Below are 21,448 nucleotides of genomic sequence, written 5' to 3'. Positions count from 1 at the left end.
CTTTAAACCTGTTGAAAATGTATCTGTTGTCATACAAGGCAAACCATGGCTAAAGGTAAGCCAAATAGGTCTCTTACTATGTCACCTTAGGGTGCATGGTTGGAAAGCAGTCCAGGTTTTTCACAGCCCACTATGAGTGGGATCGCACCACTCAATCACTCTTGAGGCTAGTTACAGTGGCCCAGCCCCCTTCTCCTCTGCCTTTTAGTTGTGTTTGCAACCCAAGCCCAGTTCCCTGTGGCACAACCAAGTCCTTTCACTGTGGATACCTCTGATTAACCAGCTAACTGAAGTGGTTTAAAAACAGCAACTTAAAACAATTTTATCTTTCAGAGGTACAAAGTTAGGTACAGCAGAGTAAACACAGTAAAAACCCTGCAGGCCTTAGTTTTAACAACTTTCTTTGCCTGCTCTTGTGACTTGCTCTCAGCTCACTGACCTCCATCCCTCTACTTTGCCTGTCCTGCTGCAGCAGGCTCCCTGTCGCAGTGTGTGTCTTGGTCAATCTGTTAGATTGCAGTGACATCTCCTGCAGAAGCTCTGTGCTCCTTAGGCAGGAAAAACTCCCATTGTCTTGAAGGATAGTTCTGTGGGAAGAAAACTAGTAAAATAGCATGAAGTAAGTAAATTAATATTAATGATAAGAATACAGTCTCTTTCTTTAAATCCCATTTGCCTGTCTCTCCATTTCCAGTAATCTTTCATTTCTGGAGAATGTCTTATTAATACAGAACTGCAGCATATGTAACACAATACATATAACAACCATCTCATTTTCCAAAGCATGTGGTTTGTTTTAAGGAAAGCTTTAGCAAATTCCTGTTTCGCTTTCAAGGTAATGCCACAGTATCGCATGTAGTCTGAAACCTGAGTAGTAATGTTAAAACTGTCACTGATCAAAGTAGAGGACTCTTCACAGAGGGGAAGCAGGATGGAACGGACTTATGCCTGAGTTCTAAGTTTTTGTTTTCTAAATTTCCATTTTAACCACTGACCATAAAAATAAGTAACTGATTATATTCTTTCCTAATTCAGGCAATCTGCTCTTTGTAGATAAAATTGTTTAAAAAATTATTTGAGAACAGCAAGTACAAAAGTAACTACAGCCAGTTACATCTTCCCCTGTGGTCACAGGAGCATGAGGTCTGTGTAAAATTCTTTCACACACTTGGGTGGCTTGGTAGTTGTGCTAAGAAGCTGTTGTACTTGATTCTGCATTAAATTTGCTTGTTTTGCAAATGAAAAAAATATTTTCTTATACTGCCAACCATGCAGATTCGTGCTGGGCTCTAAGTCATACTGTGTTAATCTTATAATAAGATGATTATAAGATGATAATCTTATGATAAATCTTTATTTATTATAATAAATAATAATGTGGACTGAACTCAGTCTTCATTTATACCTGAGTTTATAATGTCCAAGGTAAGTCTATAATTATGTATTTATATTACTTTTCATCATAAAGAGTAGAGCTTTACAATACAAAGACAATGTATATTCTGAAGACTGTACATAGGTTTAACAGAAACATGACTTCCAAATGTTTTGGAATGTTTCATATGATCTTCATTTCAATAAATATGATGAAATGATATTTTACCTCTTTTTTTTTTCATTAAAAGCCTAATTATCAAAGCTAGTAGCATCTTTTTCTTTGGTACAATATAGATAGAGTTGTTGTGAGAAGAAACAAACATTAATGTTATTTTCCTAACTCTTTTTATCATAAGTATCACCAGACTCTGGAACAAATCTTGAGCTATCATAAATGTCCAGAGTCTTACTAAAGTCAACTGGGCTGTGACCATATCAGGATTTCTCTTTATACATTTATTTGCCTAAACTTCAGCCAGGCCTGAGCCAGAGGGGATAGAAAACTAAGTGTGCAGAAAGTATTTTATTGGACCCTTTCTTTTTAACACTGGACAAATATTAGCTCACTCTGGAAGGCCAGAGTCGAGTAAGGTCTGTTCAAACTCCAGGACATACATAGGCTAATCGCAGAGCTGGAATTGGAACCTGGGATTTCTTGATTTCTACCCTCAGATTTAAGCTTTTACAATACAGTTATTATTTCTGGTGCATGTGGATTGTTTAATGAGGTCTATCAGAGCAAATAGAGGGTGTACTTGATGGCACAAAGGTAAACCTTTGTCCTAGTCAGTTGATTTCCTGGAGATGTCTTAGCAGGACTGAGTCTTACAGAGGAAACTGAATATAGGGAGTGTAGGAGCATTCTTAACTGGTATTATATGTGACGCACAGTAGGCAGTTTGCTTCAGTACTTACCAGCATTGATGGCTAAACTTGTGGGTGCCCCTGAGTATTTTTTGGGCTCTGTCCCATTCATATTTGAACTTTTGATTTCTGGGTAGTAGAGGCAAGGAGTGTTGTAATTTGTGGTTAGTTTGTTGTCTAAATATCTCACTATGGATAGATGGTTTACCTTACAAAAGAAGAGATGTCCCTATAAAATGGAGGAAGAGATGTGCAGCTTGGCTCTGCTAGGAAGTGACCTGATTCAAGACCAGAATGGGAAACACAAGTAGACAGAGAAAGGAAACACAGCTTTTTAATGGGAATCTTTTTTAACACTAGTAAATTATACTGTAGATGAAAGAACCTTGCAGTTGTCGTGTCATTTGTAATTTGAAGCCTAGAAATGTTTAAGACAATGATTTTCATTATCAGGTTCTTGGGATAATTAATGTAATTCTGCTGCTTAGTTTACTGACTGAAGCTTTATTAATTATTTTTAGGCATTCAAGAGAAGCAAGCTGAACATTGGTTTGGAAAATGTGTGATAGGAGACCTTTCTTGTGAATCTTTGGAAAGCTGGCTTGCTTCCATTTCTTGCCTTTTTTTTTCTTTTGCTTGGTTTTGCTTCATTCCTGCATCGGGTTGTCTGTATTAGTTACATCCATGGTTTTTGCATACTGTTTCTTTTCTCTCTGTTTGAGTATGCTAGTGTTCTTCTGAGATCTTTTTGTCAAGAGCCTTTCTTCCTGCTGGTTAACATCTGCAGCACCCATGTAGATGTCATCCGTGATGTTACAGTGCTCAGTTCCTTCTAAGTTGCAACAAATTTGTGATGGTTATTCCCTTAGAATATTTCAATTTTATAAGTGTGGCATCCAGAATCTGGAAAATGGGAGCTGTATAGTATGCAAGTGTCATGATCCCAATCAATTTCCTTCAACCCAGTGTGTATGAGCTTATTTTTCAGATAGAAGTATTATATATACACTGTGTAATTAATGGCTGACAGTAATGTTGCACTGCTCTAACTTTTAAAAGTCTTTGCTTTATTTTCTGTGTCACTTTGTTATATGTGTATAACTTATTTGCATGTAAATTTAATTGTTTCCCAAAGTTTTGAGTACCTAGCAACTTCACTAACTTATGTGTTTCTCAGCCTATTCCCCTAGAACTTCTTCTGAGTTTAGCCCATAGTAACCATTTTATTCTAATAAATATTTATATTAATGTGAATGCTTGCCAAAAATATATTTTGGCTTTAACCTTAAATGAATTTACAACTCTGTATTTCCTGAAAAGAAGGGTACCTATTGCAACCTGATAGAGACTGGTCAAAAATACAGTAAAATTTGCAAGTACTATGTTCCCAAACTTCTTTCAGTGCTAACCAGTGCACTCGCACACAGACCGAACTTGCGATGGCCAAGTTAAAACTTCTGGTGTTGTGCAGACATTAAAATGTCAGCTGATAGAACCCCCAGAGAGGGGACTGTAGAGCCCCTTCCTATACACTTATTGAAATTATCTTAGCTTTTGGTAAGTGCTTCTTTATTCTTTTTAATGTTGGAAGCCTCTGTCATGCAAGGACTCATGGCCGTGCTCTAATACATTCGTGAGTCTTTAGAGGATTACAGCTTAAGTGTTCTTTTTACTCCCCGTCCTCCCTTTCTTTCTGGGTGAGTTGGCAACATTAGGGTGTTGGCACATTTGAGTATAATATATACTCAGTAATGTAATGGACTTGAAAAGATCTATGCTCCTGGGTTGGACACTTTTTTTTTGGTCATAATATATACACTTCTGTGCTTTTTCTAATCACAGTGACAGACTGTGGTGTTTTCTTGTTTCTTCTAGAATGGTTGCTTGGGGAAAGCAGCACTGCTGTGTTGGCAGAATCCAGGATATTTTATTGAAATTCAGGATTGCTCTAGCTGTCCTTTTACTTCATTTGTTCCTGGCTACAGCAGGCAAAGGTAAGACACATTTTTCCTGATTCATCTAGTGTTGATATTCCAAATAAACAGCACTAGCCTTGATGAATGGAACTGTTGGATATGTTCAGAATAGGCAAGTTTCTGCCTTCTTGAAGTCAAGGGGAGTAATTGCCATCAGTAGAAACAGTTGATGCTCAGCACTTTTGGCATACACACCCTACATTTACAATATTTATTTGTTATCACAAAAATAATCATCAGTAATAACTTCTTTTGGGATAAGGATGAGGAAGGAGTGTAAGTACAATATGTAATAGCACGGCAAATTATTTCCTGGCTAGTTCTTGAACTGGAAGTGTTACTATTTTCAGAACATCTCCTTAAACTCTTTCACACTGCTCTTATGCAAACACCACAAGATCCAAAGAGAAGAAATGAATAAAATAACTTAAGTATTTCACACTGTTAGCTAATCACTCTCTGGAAAATGTTGTATTTGAAAATGCCAAAATATAATTAAAAAAATGAATTTAGTGAGGATATTGGAATAATGCTTGAGATAAAACTTTCAAAAGTTATCTATCTAGACTTTGTAGTCACTGCATAGAGCTTCTGAGAAAACAAATGCTTCAAATAAATTTCAATAGTAGACAAGGGGAGTGCAGGAAAACGTGAGCTTCAAGCAGGGAACTGTAGCTACCCAGTGCTACTTGCCTGACCATCTCTCTGGTCTATATTTTGTCATCATATCATCTACAAGGTGTTTGGAACAATTCCTGCTTGATGTCACAAAGCCCTCTGGCTATTTCAATGCAAAAACTATCACAAGGGGGTGTGGGGGGGGTGATAAGCATCAAGGGTTACTGCCTGAATGTTAGAACTGGAATAACTTGAGGTGGGGGGAGTTTTACCTGTTGTGCTTCACTCTACCTAATGCATGGGTTAATATGTAACAGCTCCTTCATTGCTCTTGGCTGTGTATGTGAATATGGCTGGGAAAGAGGTAGCAAGGTCCAAAGTATGTAACAGAAATCATGTATTTCAGTTTGAAAGTGTATATTCTTTATATAACAGTAAATGAAAAATAAATTTGTGTATGTTTGTGTATGAGGTACAGTAAAGTGAGCAATGTGTGTTTTATTCATTGCTATTCCATAAGCTGGAAGATACAAGTTTGTCACTACTCTGGACTTTAGGTTCCCCGACTGTGAAATATAGATAATAGTGCTTGTCATTTATAAAACTTCCTCAGGTCAATACTGTTTAATAATATTAATCATGTTAGTAATGTGTATGGGATATTCAAAAATTAGAAGTGGTTTTTTGCCATGTTTTTAATAGTGACTAGCTTTAGAAACTGTTTCCTGAGCTGTGGCACATTGTTGAAACCAAGAAGGCCAGAGTTTCTAGCTGTTCGGACATAACTTAGTAAGCACACCCTTTTAATGACGTTGTCCTAGCAGTGAAATTTCATGGGTTGACATGATGGACTAAGTCTGAACTAGATTCTCCAAATGTAATAATTTGTATAGCATGAAGGTTTTATTGAGACAGAATTTGAGATTCAGGTATTAAACGTGTTACTAAAATGGCCTTGTTTTAACCTCATGAACTTTGAATAGTAAAAAGGACAGGCCTACTCAGCAGATGGGTGATGTCCTACAAGAATTATGCCAGGGAAAATTCAACTGCATCTAGAGTTCTGAGGACACAAGCAGAGAGGGGTTTCTTTCACCTACATGCCGCTTGCAAGCATCAATAATCCTTCAAGAAGAGCTAACTTGACACAAGGGTTGATTTATGCCTCCACCCTATTTTTTGTTTGTTTCTAGGTGATTAGCACTATTGGCAGCATCCCTACTCAGTTCTCTCCTCATCTAAGATACCAAAGTATGTTTGCGTTCTCCAGAGAATATGGAGAGAGAAGAACTACTGGTGGTCATTCTGATGTCTAGGGCGCTCTGGATAATGTGGCGTAATTTATCCGCAGATATCAGAGTACATCTGTAGATGAAAAGGAGGGACAAAATTCATTTTAAGGAAACAGTTCTTAGTTTTAGATTTCCCAGACATTCAGCAGAATTGAGTGAACCATATTTAGAAAGTGTAAAGTTTTAAACTTTTTGTGAAGAACAGTTATGACATGCTCTAGAAGGTATACATTTAGATTTAAGGTGTTTATGGTGTTGTTACCAAAAGGATTTCGGTGACAGTGTCACTTTAATCAACTGTAGCAATTCAAATGTGACAATCACTTGTATATAAAATAATGACTATTGCTGTTACTGATAAAGAGCCAGATTGTGCAGATGCGTAAAAACATGAATATTTTTACTCCAGAAAATACTCAACTGTATTGATGCTCAACTATACGAATATACTAACTGTACTAATGTAAGAAAAATAACTGTTGTGTAGGTACTGAAAGTATCTGCTCCTGTATGTCTAATTTTTATTACCTACAGTTGTAAATCTACTTTAGGTAGAGATACCAATTACTACTACCTGAAATTGTTTGAAAGAGAAAGATTACATTTTTGTTTTGCATTACTTTGTCAGTCTCAGCAAGTTCATTTTAAAAGTTATGCATTTGTTTGAAAATATATGCATAGACTCCATTTCTTTCTATGCTTGAGAGAAACTTGCTTGTGCTCTTAGTTTTAGTGAGTGTAAAAACCCCAGTTCTTGCATCTGTTAGAGATCACAGTATTAAAAAGGAACAATTTGCATTTCTGAAAGAAGTTAAGTGCCTGAATACAGCAAAAGCCATTGAAAAGTCAGCTCACAAATACTATTGCCTGGATTATTTTTTAAATTCAAGGAGTGGAGAAAAGGAAATTCCTGATAACATTGTTATGGCAATCTCTGGATTATCTTTGTTGGGAGGTAAATAGTAAATAGTAGGATGATGATGAACTTAAAGAACAAATGAACAAAAAGCCCCCCAAAACCCCAACCCCCCCACCTCATTTACATTATAGATGCATATGTTTACTTACAGACAATTATTATATATGTACCTATTATATATAAGTCTCTTCCTCTCCTATTTTCCTTGGATCCAACTTGTGAATTCTGCTTATTTTTTTTATCCTGGAAGTGTTTTGAGCGTTCTTTCTGCTATGCTACCTTTTCTGTGGTATAGTGATAAAGGTATGTTCATGGCCAGGTTTCTGTATGTGACTTGTAATGTCCAGACCCAAAGGAACTAACCGTAAGCTCAGAATGCCCCTTTAAGAGCACAGCCAGTTTCAGTTCTTCAGTTCCATGACCAACAGTGGGCTGCAGCCCTGTAAGTATCATTACCAGTGACGATAAATGATAAGTAACAGAACTTCCACAGGCTTTAAAGCAGTGTTCTTTCCTGCTTATGTTGCATCCATCCACATGCCCAATGGACTAGGTCAAGATAATGCTGATAATTAACTTCTAAATAATTTAGCTCTGAACTGTGCATCTTCCATTTGGAACAGTGAAGCTTGTTTTCTAACAGTTGTTATGATTTCCTGAGTGCTTTTTTAAGCAGTCTTTGGATAGCCCAGTCATGGTAAAATTTCCAAGCCTTTCCTGTAACAATTCAGATAGTACTCATATCTGATCTCTAACTTTGCCACCCATTTTTGGCACCTCATTTTTGGAACTGTTTTGAACAAAGTGGCCCAGACATTAAGCTTTCTTTCAGGCTTTAGTGAAGTCAGCTCTTTTGCTTGTTAAATTCATTCCTCAGGCTTTGCATACACATTAACAGCAGTCTTTCTGAATTGCCATTCAAAGCACAGTAAAAGGATCATCAGCAGGGTTGATCTCTTGTCACATAATTTCTGATGCTTACCTCCATTAAGACTGTTTTCACCTGCAAGTTCGCATCCTCATTGGAGTCTCATGTTACTCTAAACAACTTGCACATGTCCATTCTGGCTGTCTTGGCAACTTTATAGTGTCATGCACCCTTCAAGAATGTACTATGATTTTGCAGCCCTTTGATTCTTTCACTCTTGTCACATAAACACAGATTAAATGCTTAACATGAAATAAAGCCCATCTCAGGATTTGTTCATTGTCAGGATCAGGTCTGCTGATGATATCTCAAGTTTCAACATTTCTGCTCAGAAACGAACTTTAATTTTTCAAAATCAGGATCCTGGACAGTTAACAGTGACTTCATATTCTGTGGCTATGTCATGACTCTGACTTAACCAGTCGCTTTGGCTATCTTTGCATGCTCAAGATCGCATACTGGAATTTTGGAGGGTGCAGGAATCATCCAAGTATGCTTCTGACATATGCTCTCTGAGAAACAGCAGCTACATGATATCTTTCAAAACCTTCAGTGTTACTCCAACTTAATAAAGACAATTTTTTTTCTTTGGAGAGCCTGTGTCGCAAGTGTTGATGTATCTAGCTGTATATCTAGCTAGTTGTTTCCTTTATAAAATCAGTTTCCTCATGATCTGTCTGAACTGGACAGTAGCAGACTTATTTTAAATGTAATTAGCCTTTTAGTAAAGATGGTACATTTGCATCTGTATCCAAAAATCACCACTTCTTTGACATTTCCCCATCCCACTGTCTTCCTCACCCCAGGTTTAAGTCATGCTTAAAAAAAGCTTTTGATGCTGAATTGTTCCTAACTGAGTATCCCAGATTTTGCCTCAGGGGCCTGTTACTCTCTGACAGATGGCCAAACCGAATGGATGAATTCCTGCTTTGGTGGGGAAGTAGTCCTGTTGCTTGCTCTTTGGACAAGTATGCTTCTCCATTGCCAGCCTGCCTAGAAGCATGCTAAGTATAACCTTGCCATTCAGAGCCCACTGTCTGCTAATAAGGGTTTTCGCCTACAACTTCAGCCTGTACCCTGGGAGTTTCTTAGGTTCCTTTGGTCTCTAGCCTTGTATAGCACTTTCATGATTCCTTATGTTGAACATTGTGAAAGATGCCTACAAATTTATGCTAATTAGTGTCGGAAGGGGAGTCTGAAGGCTATAATATGAAACAGGAATGCTTATCGGTGGCTTTCCATGAAACTGGATTAATAAATCTAGGATTTCAAACTTTTTCCAATAACTTATCAATCAAGCAGGACTTGCCACAGTTAGGAACTTCCTCCCATTTTTTATTTGTTGCTATCAAAAAAGAAATTTGAAAGCCCCATGGTCAAGAGAGGCAGAAGTCAAGCAAATTTCTTCATTCAAAATTGGCCTGAGGAAAGTTGGTGGTCTGGTTGGTTGAGATGATCTGGCTATGATCTTGAGAGCTAGCTAGGACTATTTATGAATGTGACTTACCTGGGGAAAAAAAAACCAACTGGCTTCAAGTTGGCAGGAAACTGTCTCTTGACAGGGGAGTGAATATATTGACTGATCCTTTCCTGCTATCCACCCCTGACTAATCATGATTAGTCACATGCCTTTCCTTGAGGGTACATAAAAGCTCTGCATGTATTGATAAATGAATGTCATCTTAAAGCTGTAAGTAACATGGAGTCTTACACTGCCTGAGCATCTACCAATCATTTGTTTCATTTCTCCTGTCAGTTCATGTCCCATGGGAGGTTTATTTAGGTTGAATTTATTTCGTTGCTGATAGATTTAACATAAAGCAAGCAATCATGATGATGTTTGTACAGTGATAACGTGCATTTTTCAAAAGATAAGAGTCATCCTCAGCTCCAAAGAGCTTACATCTAGAGCCACAAAAGCATTTACTCACCTGTAGTGGGACAAAGGAGGAAAAGAGGCATTTATAAGTACTTTACATTTAAGATGATCAATATCCAGTGTTTGGGGCATTCCCTGGCACTACATATTTTACCAGCATTGACTTAGCCTGAGACCTTGTTTTCACCGGTAAATTTACTGTTAGCACCACAAATTCTATTCACCGTCACAGCTGAACTTCAGGTTGCCACCCTCTCAACGCCCAAGTGGATTTGACATGCATAGACCAGCTGTCTCTGCAACTACGTGCCCTTGTAGGGAACAGGGAATGGGGCTGGATGGGATTAAACTTAAAATAAACCAGGGGCTCCAAATCACGCTTCCTGGAAGTTACACAAGCTCTCATTCTATTCCAGAATATAGCTATTTTCCACCTTTCCTGCTGAAGCTGTGTCAGTATACAGCCAAGAATTTAAGAATCGCAGGGTTGGAAAGAAAGAGCATGAGGAAGCATGACCATATAACTCAGAGAAACAGCATGCAAGGCTGGGAGATGAGGAGAAGGCAGTCATGGCTATAGTTTCTTTTTCTGTTTTTTTTCTGCATTTTATCCAGTGAATATTAAATGCAAAATATCTGTGCAGTCCTGGGAATAGAGACCAGAGCCTGCAATTCTGCCTTTGCCTCCCACTTGTAGAGGGCTGCATGGTCATACTCCCCCTTGTGCATGAGTTTTACTTCAAAGTCTTCATGAGCAGCTAAGATTCATTAACTGCCTCCAAATTTGCCCCTCCCCCCCAGTAAAAAGAAGAGGATGCAAAGTTGTTTCTTAATGTGTTATGTAAATACCTAGAAGCAGTACCATAAGGAACCATGAAAAACTCATACTGAAGATCCTTTTAAAAACAAAATTATTTAAAAAAAAATCACCTTTTCTTTATTTTTAGATCAGGAGGATTTCCTAGGACGATACAAAGCAGTCTTTAAGACTGAATGTGAAGATCCTTGGACTCTGTCACCAAGAATTTCTCTGCTTCCTTTGAAAGAATTCATTGTCTGTGTGCACCTCAAGCTAAAGTCCTCAAATAGTCCATGGACAGCGTATGTATATAATCAAGAAACACCCAACAGTAATCTCTCAGCAAATAAGTATGATCTTGGACTTATGGGAGATCATGATAAATTGAGAATATGGTTGTTTGGAAATCAAATAAATATGACGGAGATGCTTCATGAAAATACCTGGTACGAAATATGTGTCCAGTGGAAAAGTGAAGATGAGGAGGTGAAGTTATTCGTAAATGGAGTAAAAAAAGGAAACAAAAAACTAGCTGAAAAAATGAGTCTCCCTGGAAAAGGGCAGTTCTTACTTGGCTGTTCAAAGCTGCCAGGTACAGCTACATCACCTAACATGGGAATGACTGGGGAGCTGTACATGTTCAGAATGTGGGATAAAGCAAATATAAAACATTCCCTGAACTGCAAAGATGGCAGTATTATAGGCTGGAGAAAGAAGGATTGGATCTATAAGAAGACAATAGAAGAGGATAACTCTTTGCCTTGTGGTAAGTACCATTAAGTCCCTGTTTTTATTAGTGTTTTTGTCAAAAGTTGATTGACTGTAACTGTCTAAAATTTCCATTCCAGGTACTTTTCTTAAATTTTACAAAGTCTTTGTCTAATTGTCATTTGTAGTTAAACACTTAAAGAGGTCACTTGAGGATCTGTAGCTCTCGCCAACTTTTATCCAAATGTAAAAATTGTGACAGCAATCCTTTAAAGACTTTGCTTGCTCCAGCTCTTGTGTCTATGTGCTGTCCATGTAATGGTAATCTGAATGAGAGCAGGATCCATCCAACTGAAACTCCTTGGAGTATTAGGACTTTCTATTAATGTCATCCTAAAATAACTAATTTTCACACTTTCTATTCAGTGAATAAATCTCTCTGTATACCAGCATTGCTGGTTCTCATTTTGTACATTCAGTGGGCCAGAATTTCAATGAGTGTAAATTTTCACAACTTCACTGGTGCATTGCACCATCTTTTGCTGGTATGGTCTGGGTCTGTAAAGATTTACCAGAGGCTCTGATTTCTTCTTGTTTCTATGTCAGTAAGGTCATCCTTTATTAAAATGGCCAAATGGTCCCTCCCCTGTTCCTCAAAATACCCATCTGCTGTGAAAGAGAACGATAAAAAGCTTTAAAATAAAATTTATTTTCAGAGAAATTGATTTTCAATATAGTTAAAATAGAGCTAAAGGTAAGAGAATAATCTGTGATGTCATGTTGTGGACATGAAAGAGATACTTGAATCAGGTTTGCGTGGGAGCCAGTTTATCAGCTGTGATAAGCAGTATTACCCTCTAAGGCCTTCAGAGATTTTAAGGTGACTGGCTCACTTGGTTCCTAACATTTTTATAGAAGATAGGCCCTTCAGTTAGACTGTGGCACCAGTCTTAGTCTTTGTCATCTTTTTCCTTAAAAACTGTACCTACCTTTTTTGCATAGACTAAAAAATATCATTTAGCTATGCAGTGTTACAATCGTTTGCTGACTGGGTAGATTACAAGTGTCTTAGAGCATTAAGATATGGAGGGGGGAAAAAAATCCCTCGGACAAGTCAGGACTCATAGAAAATGCCCCTAACATTGGGTCACATAATGAATGAGATGTGCCTCTGCTGACCTGATACTGTAGGTGGGAGCACAGCTTCTCCATTGGGTTATGTGGCTTGAGAGAGGAGCTGAAGCAAGGATGCCTGTCTTTTGCCCTTACGTGACTCTGTTGGAAGGAATTCAGTCCCTGGGCTGAGAGGAAGAAAACTCTGGCTCCTGGACAAAAGTCTGGTACAAAAAAGTCTCAGAGAGATCTGTCTGGGTAGTGGAACAAATCCTGTATTCCAGAACTGCCCTGGGCAAGCTGGACTATCTGGTTGTCTTTCACCCAGGCGTAGAAAAGACCAAAGCTTCCTGCTTTCAGTCCCAGCACTTTCTGCCCTGGATATAGAGCATTCCTGAGCATCCCAGCACAGTTAAGTTAGCAAATATCCAACTCCAGCCCTAACTGCTTAGTGATTTTGGAATTAGTGATTTAGGGTATTTTGGAATCCTTTGTCTAACTGCAAGAGCTCTCCAGTGAGCATGTAAGATGTGTGGTTTCCAAAACTCTGTTGCTAGCCGAATTAAACTTTAATGATGCTGACGGGGGCCTGTTTCAGTACAAAGGCCATTCCTAATGCCAAGTGCAAGTTACCTGCTCTAGGCATCTTGGGAGAAAAACAGTTTTTCGAAGAAAAGTTAACTGGAATTTTTCTGACAGTGTATTTGCCTATTCTCAGGAATGGAGGCATTTTAGCTTATCTCCCCTTGCCCCTGCCGCCATTTCTCCCCCAAAAGTCAGCCTATCAAGGGCACATTTTTAATAAATATCAATCCAACAATTAAAAATAAAGTGTTGACAGTAGGAGCATATAATGATGTCAGGCAACCTTAATAATTGATGGTGCTGCCAGTCTTACAATCTGATTTCTTTCCAAAAGTTCCTCTGAATACTTGTGAAAAAATTAGCTGATTTTGGGGGACGTCTCTATTTTTGTTAAAATGAAAGTACTTTTAATAGTAAGTCTTCAGAAACATCTGATTTTTGCATCTACAGAGAACAGAATTGGTAAAGGGCTAAAACTTGGGAAAGGGCCATGCCTCCTGTGGAGGCACAAAAGGTGAAAAGGAAGTGGTTAATTACAGTCATAAGTAGTAAGTCATTTGTGCCTGAGGGCAGGTTTCAGGATTTTGTTATGACCTGGTTGGCATTTTGTGCTTACATGAACAATACTCTGCAAAATATTCAGAGTCGAAGTTTACCATGATTTCTCATTTGTTTAACCTCTCGGGATCTTTGCAGAGGATAAACCACTATTTAATTGGTGTTTAATAGGCAGTGACTCACTCCTTTAAGTTTGATTTTACTAAATGGTATATTATTACCTTATATTTCTTTGCTTCCTTCTTCTGCTTTTCATTTGTTGACTCTATATTCCTTTGGTTTTATTAAATTTTATAGTAATTACTCAGATTTCAAACATTTTGTTTAGTTAACTCGCAATGTGAGGTCCAATAAAGACTAGAGTCTTGATTCCAGTAAAACTTACACACATGCTTAGCACTTAAACTCATGCTTAACTTGAACCAAGTAACTAGCTTCCCAAATTGGATCTAATGTTTTGCAAGAAAGGATGTGTCCGACTACTTCCAAGTTTATGATGAGGGCTGATCACAATTTATGGACTAATGGAGCTTAGCAACAGAAAACTTTTAAGTTTCAGGTAAAGACATGACTCTTGCTTTTTCCAGGCACGCAAGCTTCTGGGTCCCCTCTGATATATCTGTTGCAAGCTGAACAGGTGTAAATACTACATGTAGGACCAAAGAGTGAAGGAGGCCCACACACTGTGTGCCACTAACCTTCTGCTTGCATTCCTCAGGTTCCTTTGTTATTTTCTCTTTTGCTGAGAATGAGAGATAGCATGACAACTGTGATATGGAGAAGGACTGCCACAGATTGAATGTGTCTCACTTTAAAGATCATCTCCTGGTATTTAAGAATATGTAAGTGAAGAGAGATCTGCTCACCGTTCCAAATACCAAAGCTAAAAAAAAATTCAACAAATAATTTCTTTATCTTATTGCTTGATGGATGATTCCTATTTAGCTACATGTTTTAATATGGACAGTATGAGTGATGTCACTGTTGTCTCTGCATAATCCAAGAAGAAAAGTGCACAGAGTAATGTAAAGCTTTGGGTGATTTAAGAGAGTACAAAGATATAAGAAGATAGGTGCATTTAAAATGCTAAACGTTTGAAAAGAAGTTTTAGTTGTCTATGAGCACCAGCTCTTCAGCTGTCATTTTTTACATGGAGTGTTTGCAGGTCACCTTTAATAATACTTTGACAACTGAAAGAAATTTACTGTTTAAACATTAATTATTTCAGTTACATATTAAACAGTCACATTCTTGCTCCAGATATAAATATCTAAATTGTTACATTGTGTGTTTATGCAAGGAGCACAGAGATGACAGGGATATCTTTTACAAATTTCAATGAATAAATAGAATACACGGTTTTCAGCCTAGCTGTAAATAGCATTACTGATACGAAAATTCTGTTGTCTCATTTGTGTTATCAATCTCCTAAAAAGATATTATGTTTTGTAGTGACAGAGAACTTCTAGCAGGAGTCCAGTGCCTATTGATTTTGGTTGCATTTTTTTGCACAAACACAATTCACAGTTTACATCATGGCATTTTAATTCTTCTAAACTGTCCTGTCCAAGTTTCAAGATAAAACTCTGCTGCCCCCTCTTTTCCATGCATCCTTTTCTCTTCCTATACTGATGAACTTGCTACTGATATTGCAGGAAGAGGTTTCTAGGCTTGTAGGACAACGTGGTCAAATGTCAGTGGGAAAACTGGGAGCTGACCAGTGCCCTGTGTGACTGTTTTGCCCTTTCACGCTCAAGGAAGAAGAAAACTTCAGTTTGGCTTGCTGTTCTAATTTGGAGGTGTGAGCAGCAGGAGATGTGATTTGATCTTGTGCAATCTCTTTTAAAGATTACCCAAGCTGTGTACCCTTCTGATGACAGAATCAGCTTGCCTGAAAGGGAGGGTAGAGTCCCAGGCTCTACTTCCTCAGACAGAAGGTGGAAATGTAGCGCTGCTTGTCAAGTTTGCATCTCAGTCTGTTGGGTACCAAACTTTGGGCCATATTGCTACTTTTACTGAACTGGTTATGAAAGTTGGAGGTGAAAAAAGAAATTATTTGCCCCAAATAGAATTTTCTTTCGAAATTCATAAGGGCAAAAACCTGCAGAAACCAGTAGAAATCATAAAGGAAGTAAATGGGGGAAAAAAATACATGACTCCGAAGTGCCTGTTTTATGAGTCAGATACTGCTCTGCTTTGTACCCATTAACAGAATGCATGTTTGGCCTTCCCTTTCTTTGTCCGCTCTCATTGCTTATCTTTTTTGTGATATCAGAGTAGCTTTTTGGAAATCAGCCTGCCAGCGAAGGCAATCTGATTGACCTCAGCCTCTAGTGTAGATCTTCATAGCCACCAGTAGAGCTTAAAAATGTTCATATTTATAGCCAGATATCAAAAAAAAAAAAAAAAAAAAGGCATATGCAACATCAAGGTTGGCTAAAAATATTACACCATAGTTTTTCTGTCAAGGATGCTAAATTGGACTGGCCAAAATGCCAGAGCCCTATGTTGAACAAGCACTTTTGTTGTTTTCTTCCATTCGCTGCTGTCCAATAGCCAGTGATAATCCATCATTTCTTCCATTGTGCGACCTCGAAGAGTCAGAACAGACTTCTAATCTTGTGAGAAGCACTAAAAGGCAAAACTGAGATTGCTCTTAGTTTTATCCTATAAACCTTTCAAGTGTGCCTCAAAATCTAACTTGCGTTGAAAGTCAATATGAGCTAATGTCTACAGAGGAACAATTGGGGAAGGTTTTTATGTGTTAGTGTTATTAATGCCTTGTGTGATAGGATGATTCATTTTTGCAGAATGTTTATCCAACTGAAAGATTTATCCAATGCTAACTGTCTCTTAATAGAAAATGTGGATTTAATTTGAAGATGAGAATTGAATATAGTATTTTAAATGCCTATTTCTGTAAATAGGTGGAGTTTAGAACAGTATCACTTTTGACATTTTGCTGTTCAAACTACTCAGTTTTGTTCAAGAACAAGTTCTGTGAAATGTATTAATGACAGGTATTTTCTCCTGGCTGTATCCTAGTAACACTGAACACAAATGGAGGGCAGTTGCTTCACAGTTTTGGTGACTAATGTAATACATACTGATAACTATTGCATGTGAAAATATTTAGAAGATGATTTGTATAGAATAAAAAATGCAGCGTGGAATTGACATTTCAATATAAAATGCTATTTAGTTGTTTTTTAAGCCAAAGAATGATATTCTGTATCTATTTGGAATGAAAACTTTCATTTTGGTATGTCTTATGGGAGTTTTTAAGGCAAATCAATTTCCCCAGCCCCAATCAATTGAATTTTTTAGTGGAAAAACTTTCAGTGCTAAGTTTGCTATCACATATTATTTAGAAAATCTACATTTTATTTACTTTCCTAGTATCTTTATGTATAAATATATACACATATATATATATATATAATGTATGTATGTATGTATAATTTGTAAGTCAGAACTGATCTTCTCATCAATATACGGTCCTGTTTATCTAATGCTGTTCTGTGATGTTGGCCAAGAACTGAGATGTGGGGAGACCATGTTACTTATTTAGCCACCAAGATGTCCCTTGGGATTCTTCCATTCAGATTCAGCTCTCAATCTGTTTGTGAGATCTGACAAGATTGAGGATGTTAGGTAAGGTGGCTGAACCCAGTAGCCCAATGGGGCGAGACTGCCACAGCTCCATGTCCCCAGGTCCAACCAGTAGCAAGGCTGAATATGTATTCCCAGTACACGCATATACAATATATATATGCATGGCTAGCCACACGGATCGGCACAGGCAGACACACTCATCATTCATGCAAAGAGCACCAATGGTCTCATCCTTTTCCCCTCTCTGGCTGATGAGGAGTAAGGTTAGTGGGATTTATTTATTTATTTATGGATCCCTGGTCTCCCAGGTTGCTGGCATCTGGGCATACGAACCCTTGTGGCCTGCAGCCCCACTCCAGTTGCTGGTACAGTCCCCCACACTCACGCATGCACACATACACTTACGTGCACATGCTGGCTCTATCTAGTACCTGGCCTTGGACCTGTAGTCCACCCAGTAGCTGGTCCTGAACCCTCACTCTTCCATGTGTCTCACCCTTAGACACACACGCACACACCAGACATGCTCAAACAGCTCTAGGTTGATGCCCAGACCCTGTGGTCTCTCTGGCAGTCAGCCAGGACTCCCCTTGTCTCTCCGGTAGGCAATTCCCCTGTGGTCTTACCGTCAGATGCACAGACACACACAAGTGGGTCTCCCTATTGACCTGCCTGGACCCTACTGTCCCTCTGGCGGTTGGCTGTAGCCCATTGCCCCTGTGATTTCACCCTTGGAGACACACGCATATCTGGCTCCCAGGTCAATTCACTTACTCATCTGCTAGTGGGGCTTGATGTTCGCTAGTGATTGCACATTCACTTGCATACCCTCGCTTGCTCCAGTTCCTGGCACCACAGACACACGGGCCTTCTGACCTGTGGTCCCACTCTAGTTGTCTCACTCCAGTTGCTGGCACTTAGATCCTCACTCTCTCCAGTTGCTGGCACCACTGATACATGGGCCCCTATGACCCATGGTCTCACTCCAGTTGCTGACACTTAGATCTCCATGCATGCACACAGGATTCACTTGCCCAGGAAAATAGTTAGAAAGGAATTTAGTAAGAAGCTAAGACAGGCTGTGCTGATCAGGCACAAGGCATGGCTCTATTTTCTCATATTTGTTCCTCCCCAAATCACTTAGATCTCTTAAGTTAGACTGGAGGTAGAGAGAAGAAAAGAGTGCTTTTCATTCTTCCTGTTGGAGGTAGGTCATTGTACATCATGTGCATTTTAAGGTCTTTTTCTGTATCCTGTGTCTAATAGCTCCTGGACGAAAGGCATGCTATTCCTTTTGCAGGGGACCAGAACCCAAATCTTACCCTTCCCATCTTGACCGCTGTGCTACAAGATCTTATTCTCCCTTTCTTTCTCTTTGGCTGAATTGATTTTGAATTCTGCTTTGTATAGTGGAACAGCTTCAGCAGGACGTGAGGAGACCATTCTGAGCTAAAATAGCCCGTATGCTGACAATTAGGATCTCTCATGCTAGGGAATGCAGTAAGCACGTGCCTTTTTTTGTAGGGAGGGCAAGGCACTGATACCTCTCTTTTCTGTTTAAACTTTAAAAGAAAGGGATGAGTTCCTGCCTCAGTTTTGAAAAGAGCAACCTTGGCATCAAAATCGAGGAAACAGAGCTGAGCTGTTCAGTGCCACTTGGAGTTGGGGCTTGTAATCCAAATTTAAACACACAAACTCCAAAAAGGACTGTGGGTTACTGGCTGTTGTGAACATTGCTCTTAAGAGCCTCTCTCCAGGAATTGCCTACAATGCCTTGCTTGGAGATACAGATTCAGTGCACAGGTTCTAGTAGTCAAAGGTCCGTCACTGTAAGAGCTACATCTATTTGTGGACCTAGCCTTAAGTACTGTTATTAATGGATTTAGCCTCTCTACAGACTGGAGCTGCTCAAGTTACACTGGATCCCCATTGTCATAATAAGTCATGATGGGAAATGAAGGTTTTGACAATGCAAAGAATACAGGTTTCCAAGTAAGCTTTTGCAGCTGTGGTATGGAAAGCAATGATAAAAATTGCTAAACTGGTTTCACACCACTGGAACAGTTTCTTCTGCCTGCACAGAGGTGATTCTCAAGTATTGGCATACCTGGCTATTTGTGTTGGAACAGTACAAAGTGATATGAAGACAGTAAGGGACTTGCTGATTTTGTTTTCTAGTAATGCATGTTAGTAATAGAAACTGGTGCTTATTTAATGGAGGTGCCATTTCCTGTAGAAAAACCAAACTCTTGTTGGGGACCTGCTGTGTGTCCCTTTGAATAGAAGCAAGGAATAATGCTGAATAATGTTATTTTATTTTTATTTGCTGTTTGGGTCCTCAGGAAATATTCTGTATTTGCTGAAAATCTAGAAAAGTATTACTACAATATATAGTGTCTTGTCTTGGGTAGGATATTAGATGCGCTGATTTGATGAACCCCACCTAACAGTGTTGCAGACAAAAATGCATGAAGCAAATAAAATCACATTTCGTATACATGAGGATTTTCATGCTCTTATTCTTAGAGGATAACCTAAGGGAAATATTCTGTTTGCCTGTGACTAGCACACCTTTGGCTTTTGTACTTTTCTTTTTACATGTCAACTTTAGGGATACTTTAGATTGGCCTTTAAACCTCCTCCAAATAAACTCTATTCACTTTCTTGTCTAGTTCTTAAATACAGCAAAGGAAGAGGGTTGACAAATCTAAGTGAAAGTGAATATTGTATGACAGTCTCTCTTCCTCCACTGCCTCTGTTATGCAAAGGTGATACTGATGAAAGACTTGGTTAGTGAGCCTAATACTGCACCATTATCAGTGAAAAAGTCTTATTTTTAGGGGTAGTTTCTAGCTACAGTAGATGTGAATATCGTGCTGTAAGAGAAGTCACTGTTAGACTGTGATCCAGAAAAAATGCCCCTCCCAAACTACGCATGCCACCATCATTTGCTGCATTTGCCAGCTTCAGATTCATGGCTTGTGTTTATCTTATTTTGCTCTCTGTACTGCTAGATTTGTGACTGAAAGAATATGGCATTTTTTAGAGCTTGCTGCCTTCTTACTGACTAAACTACAATACTTAGATATGTCACTGAAAAACTTTTCTTACCTACCCCAGCATACTACCTGCACCCACAAAATTCACAAAATAAGTTGAAGAGATATGGAGGATGGGAAAAGCAGTTTATCTTTAATGGCTATGTCTGTACTGTCTCCTCAAGAGTATATGAGAATGACCTTAAGGTCAGACTCCCTGGGCAGAATCTTTCGGTTTTTTTTCAGTGGGCAGAAGCAGTGTGGTGCCCTTTTCTGAGAGATGCTGCATACTTCAAGATACAGTTTCCTTTTAAGAATTTGTTTTCCTCCAGAGCCCTTTGATTGGAAATAAGAGCTGCTGCAAGAGGTGCTAACCTCTTAGTAAGACAAGACCAGCGGCAAGTAAATTTTTGGAGATGGTATTCACTTTCTGTGCTAGGGAAGCCAGCTTGCCCACTGGGAAGGATACTTTCCTCACTAAGTGAAAGTCCACCTAAGTTTATATAAGATTGATCCATTAGTTATTCACTCCATTTTACCTTAAAAATGTATTTGCATGTTTTTACAGTACAGAACTGTTTTATTTGACTATCATTTCTACAACTTTAGTTCTACATATTGTTTAAAGTAAATAATGCACCTTAAAGGCTTTCCTTAAACACACACTAGGTGTTATGAAAATAATTTTATAGGTGCCATAATGCCTAATCACTGTACAATTTTAAAGTATCAACACTTCTGTGTAAGAGCTCTAGAACACATATCTTAACAGGATCATGTATTTTAACCTGATTTACGGCATGAAAAGTCATAATGAGAAGCCTTAATGTTTTCTGAAAATTGACTATAAAAATTAAGGTTATATCCTAGTTTTCATAATCTGTGACGTTCATACACCACTAGATGTTAAAAAGACCTGTATTTCTCTGTAGGCAAAATCCCAGTTGTCTCAAATAAGATGTCTAGTATAACTTGGGTTTGATCAGTGCCTCTAATTGAATAGCTTAAATTCAATAGGCTGATATGCATGAATGTGCAATTTTTTATTTACTTACACTTTTTTCTTACCTACATGAGTGTGCATTTTTTACTAAGGATATTGGTCTCTCTCTTTCTCTCTCTGTTTCTTTTTTAATAAGAAAATTTCTACCTAGAATGTCAAGCAACTAAAACCAACAG

At 38.4% G+C, this 21,448-nt stretch overlaps 1 protein-coding gene across 1 annotated transcript in view; it reads left to right on the top strand.

Moving 5' to 3' along the window:
• Positions 1-4,117: 4,117 nt before the first annotated feature.
• The window catches only part of ADGRG2 (adhesion G protein-coupled receptor G2), a 54,970-nt gene continuing 37,639 nt past the window's right edge, over positions 4,118-21,448 (top strand). The window contains exons 1-2 of the mRNA XM_067297085.1: positions 4,118-4,235; positions 10,801-11,418. Of these exons, the coding sequence (XP_067153186.1) occupies positions 4,118-4,235; positions 10,801-11,418 (736 nt within the window). The remainder of the gene's footprint in view (positions 4,236-10,800; positions 11,419-21,448) is intronic.

This window comes from Apteryx mantelli, chromosome 1 (genome assembly GCF_036417845.1).
Source record: "Apteryx mantelli isolate bAptMan1 chromosome 1, bAptMan1.hap1, whole genome shotgun sequence".
Lineage (NCBI taxonomy): Eukaryota > Metazoa > Chordata > Aves > Apterygiformes > Apterygidae > Apteryx > Apteryx mantelli.
This window is presented reverse-complemented; position numbering and strand designations above follow the sequence as displayed.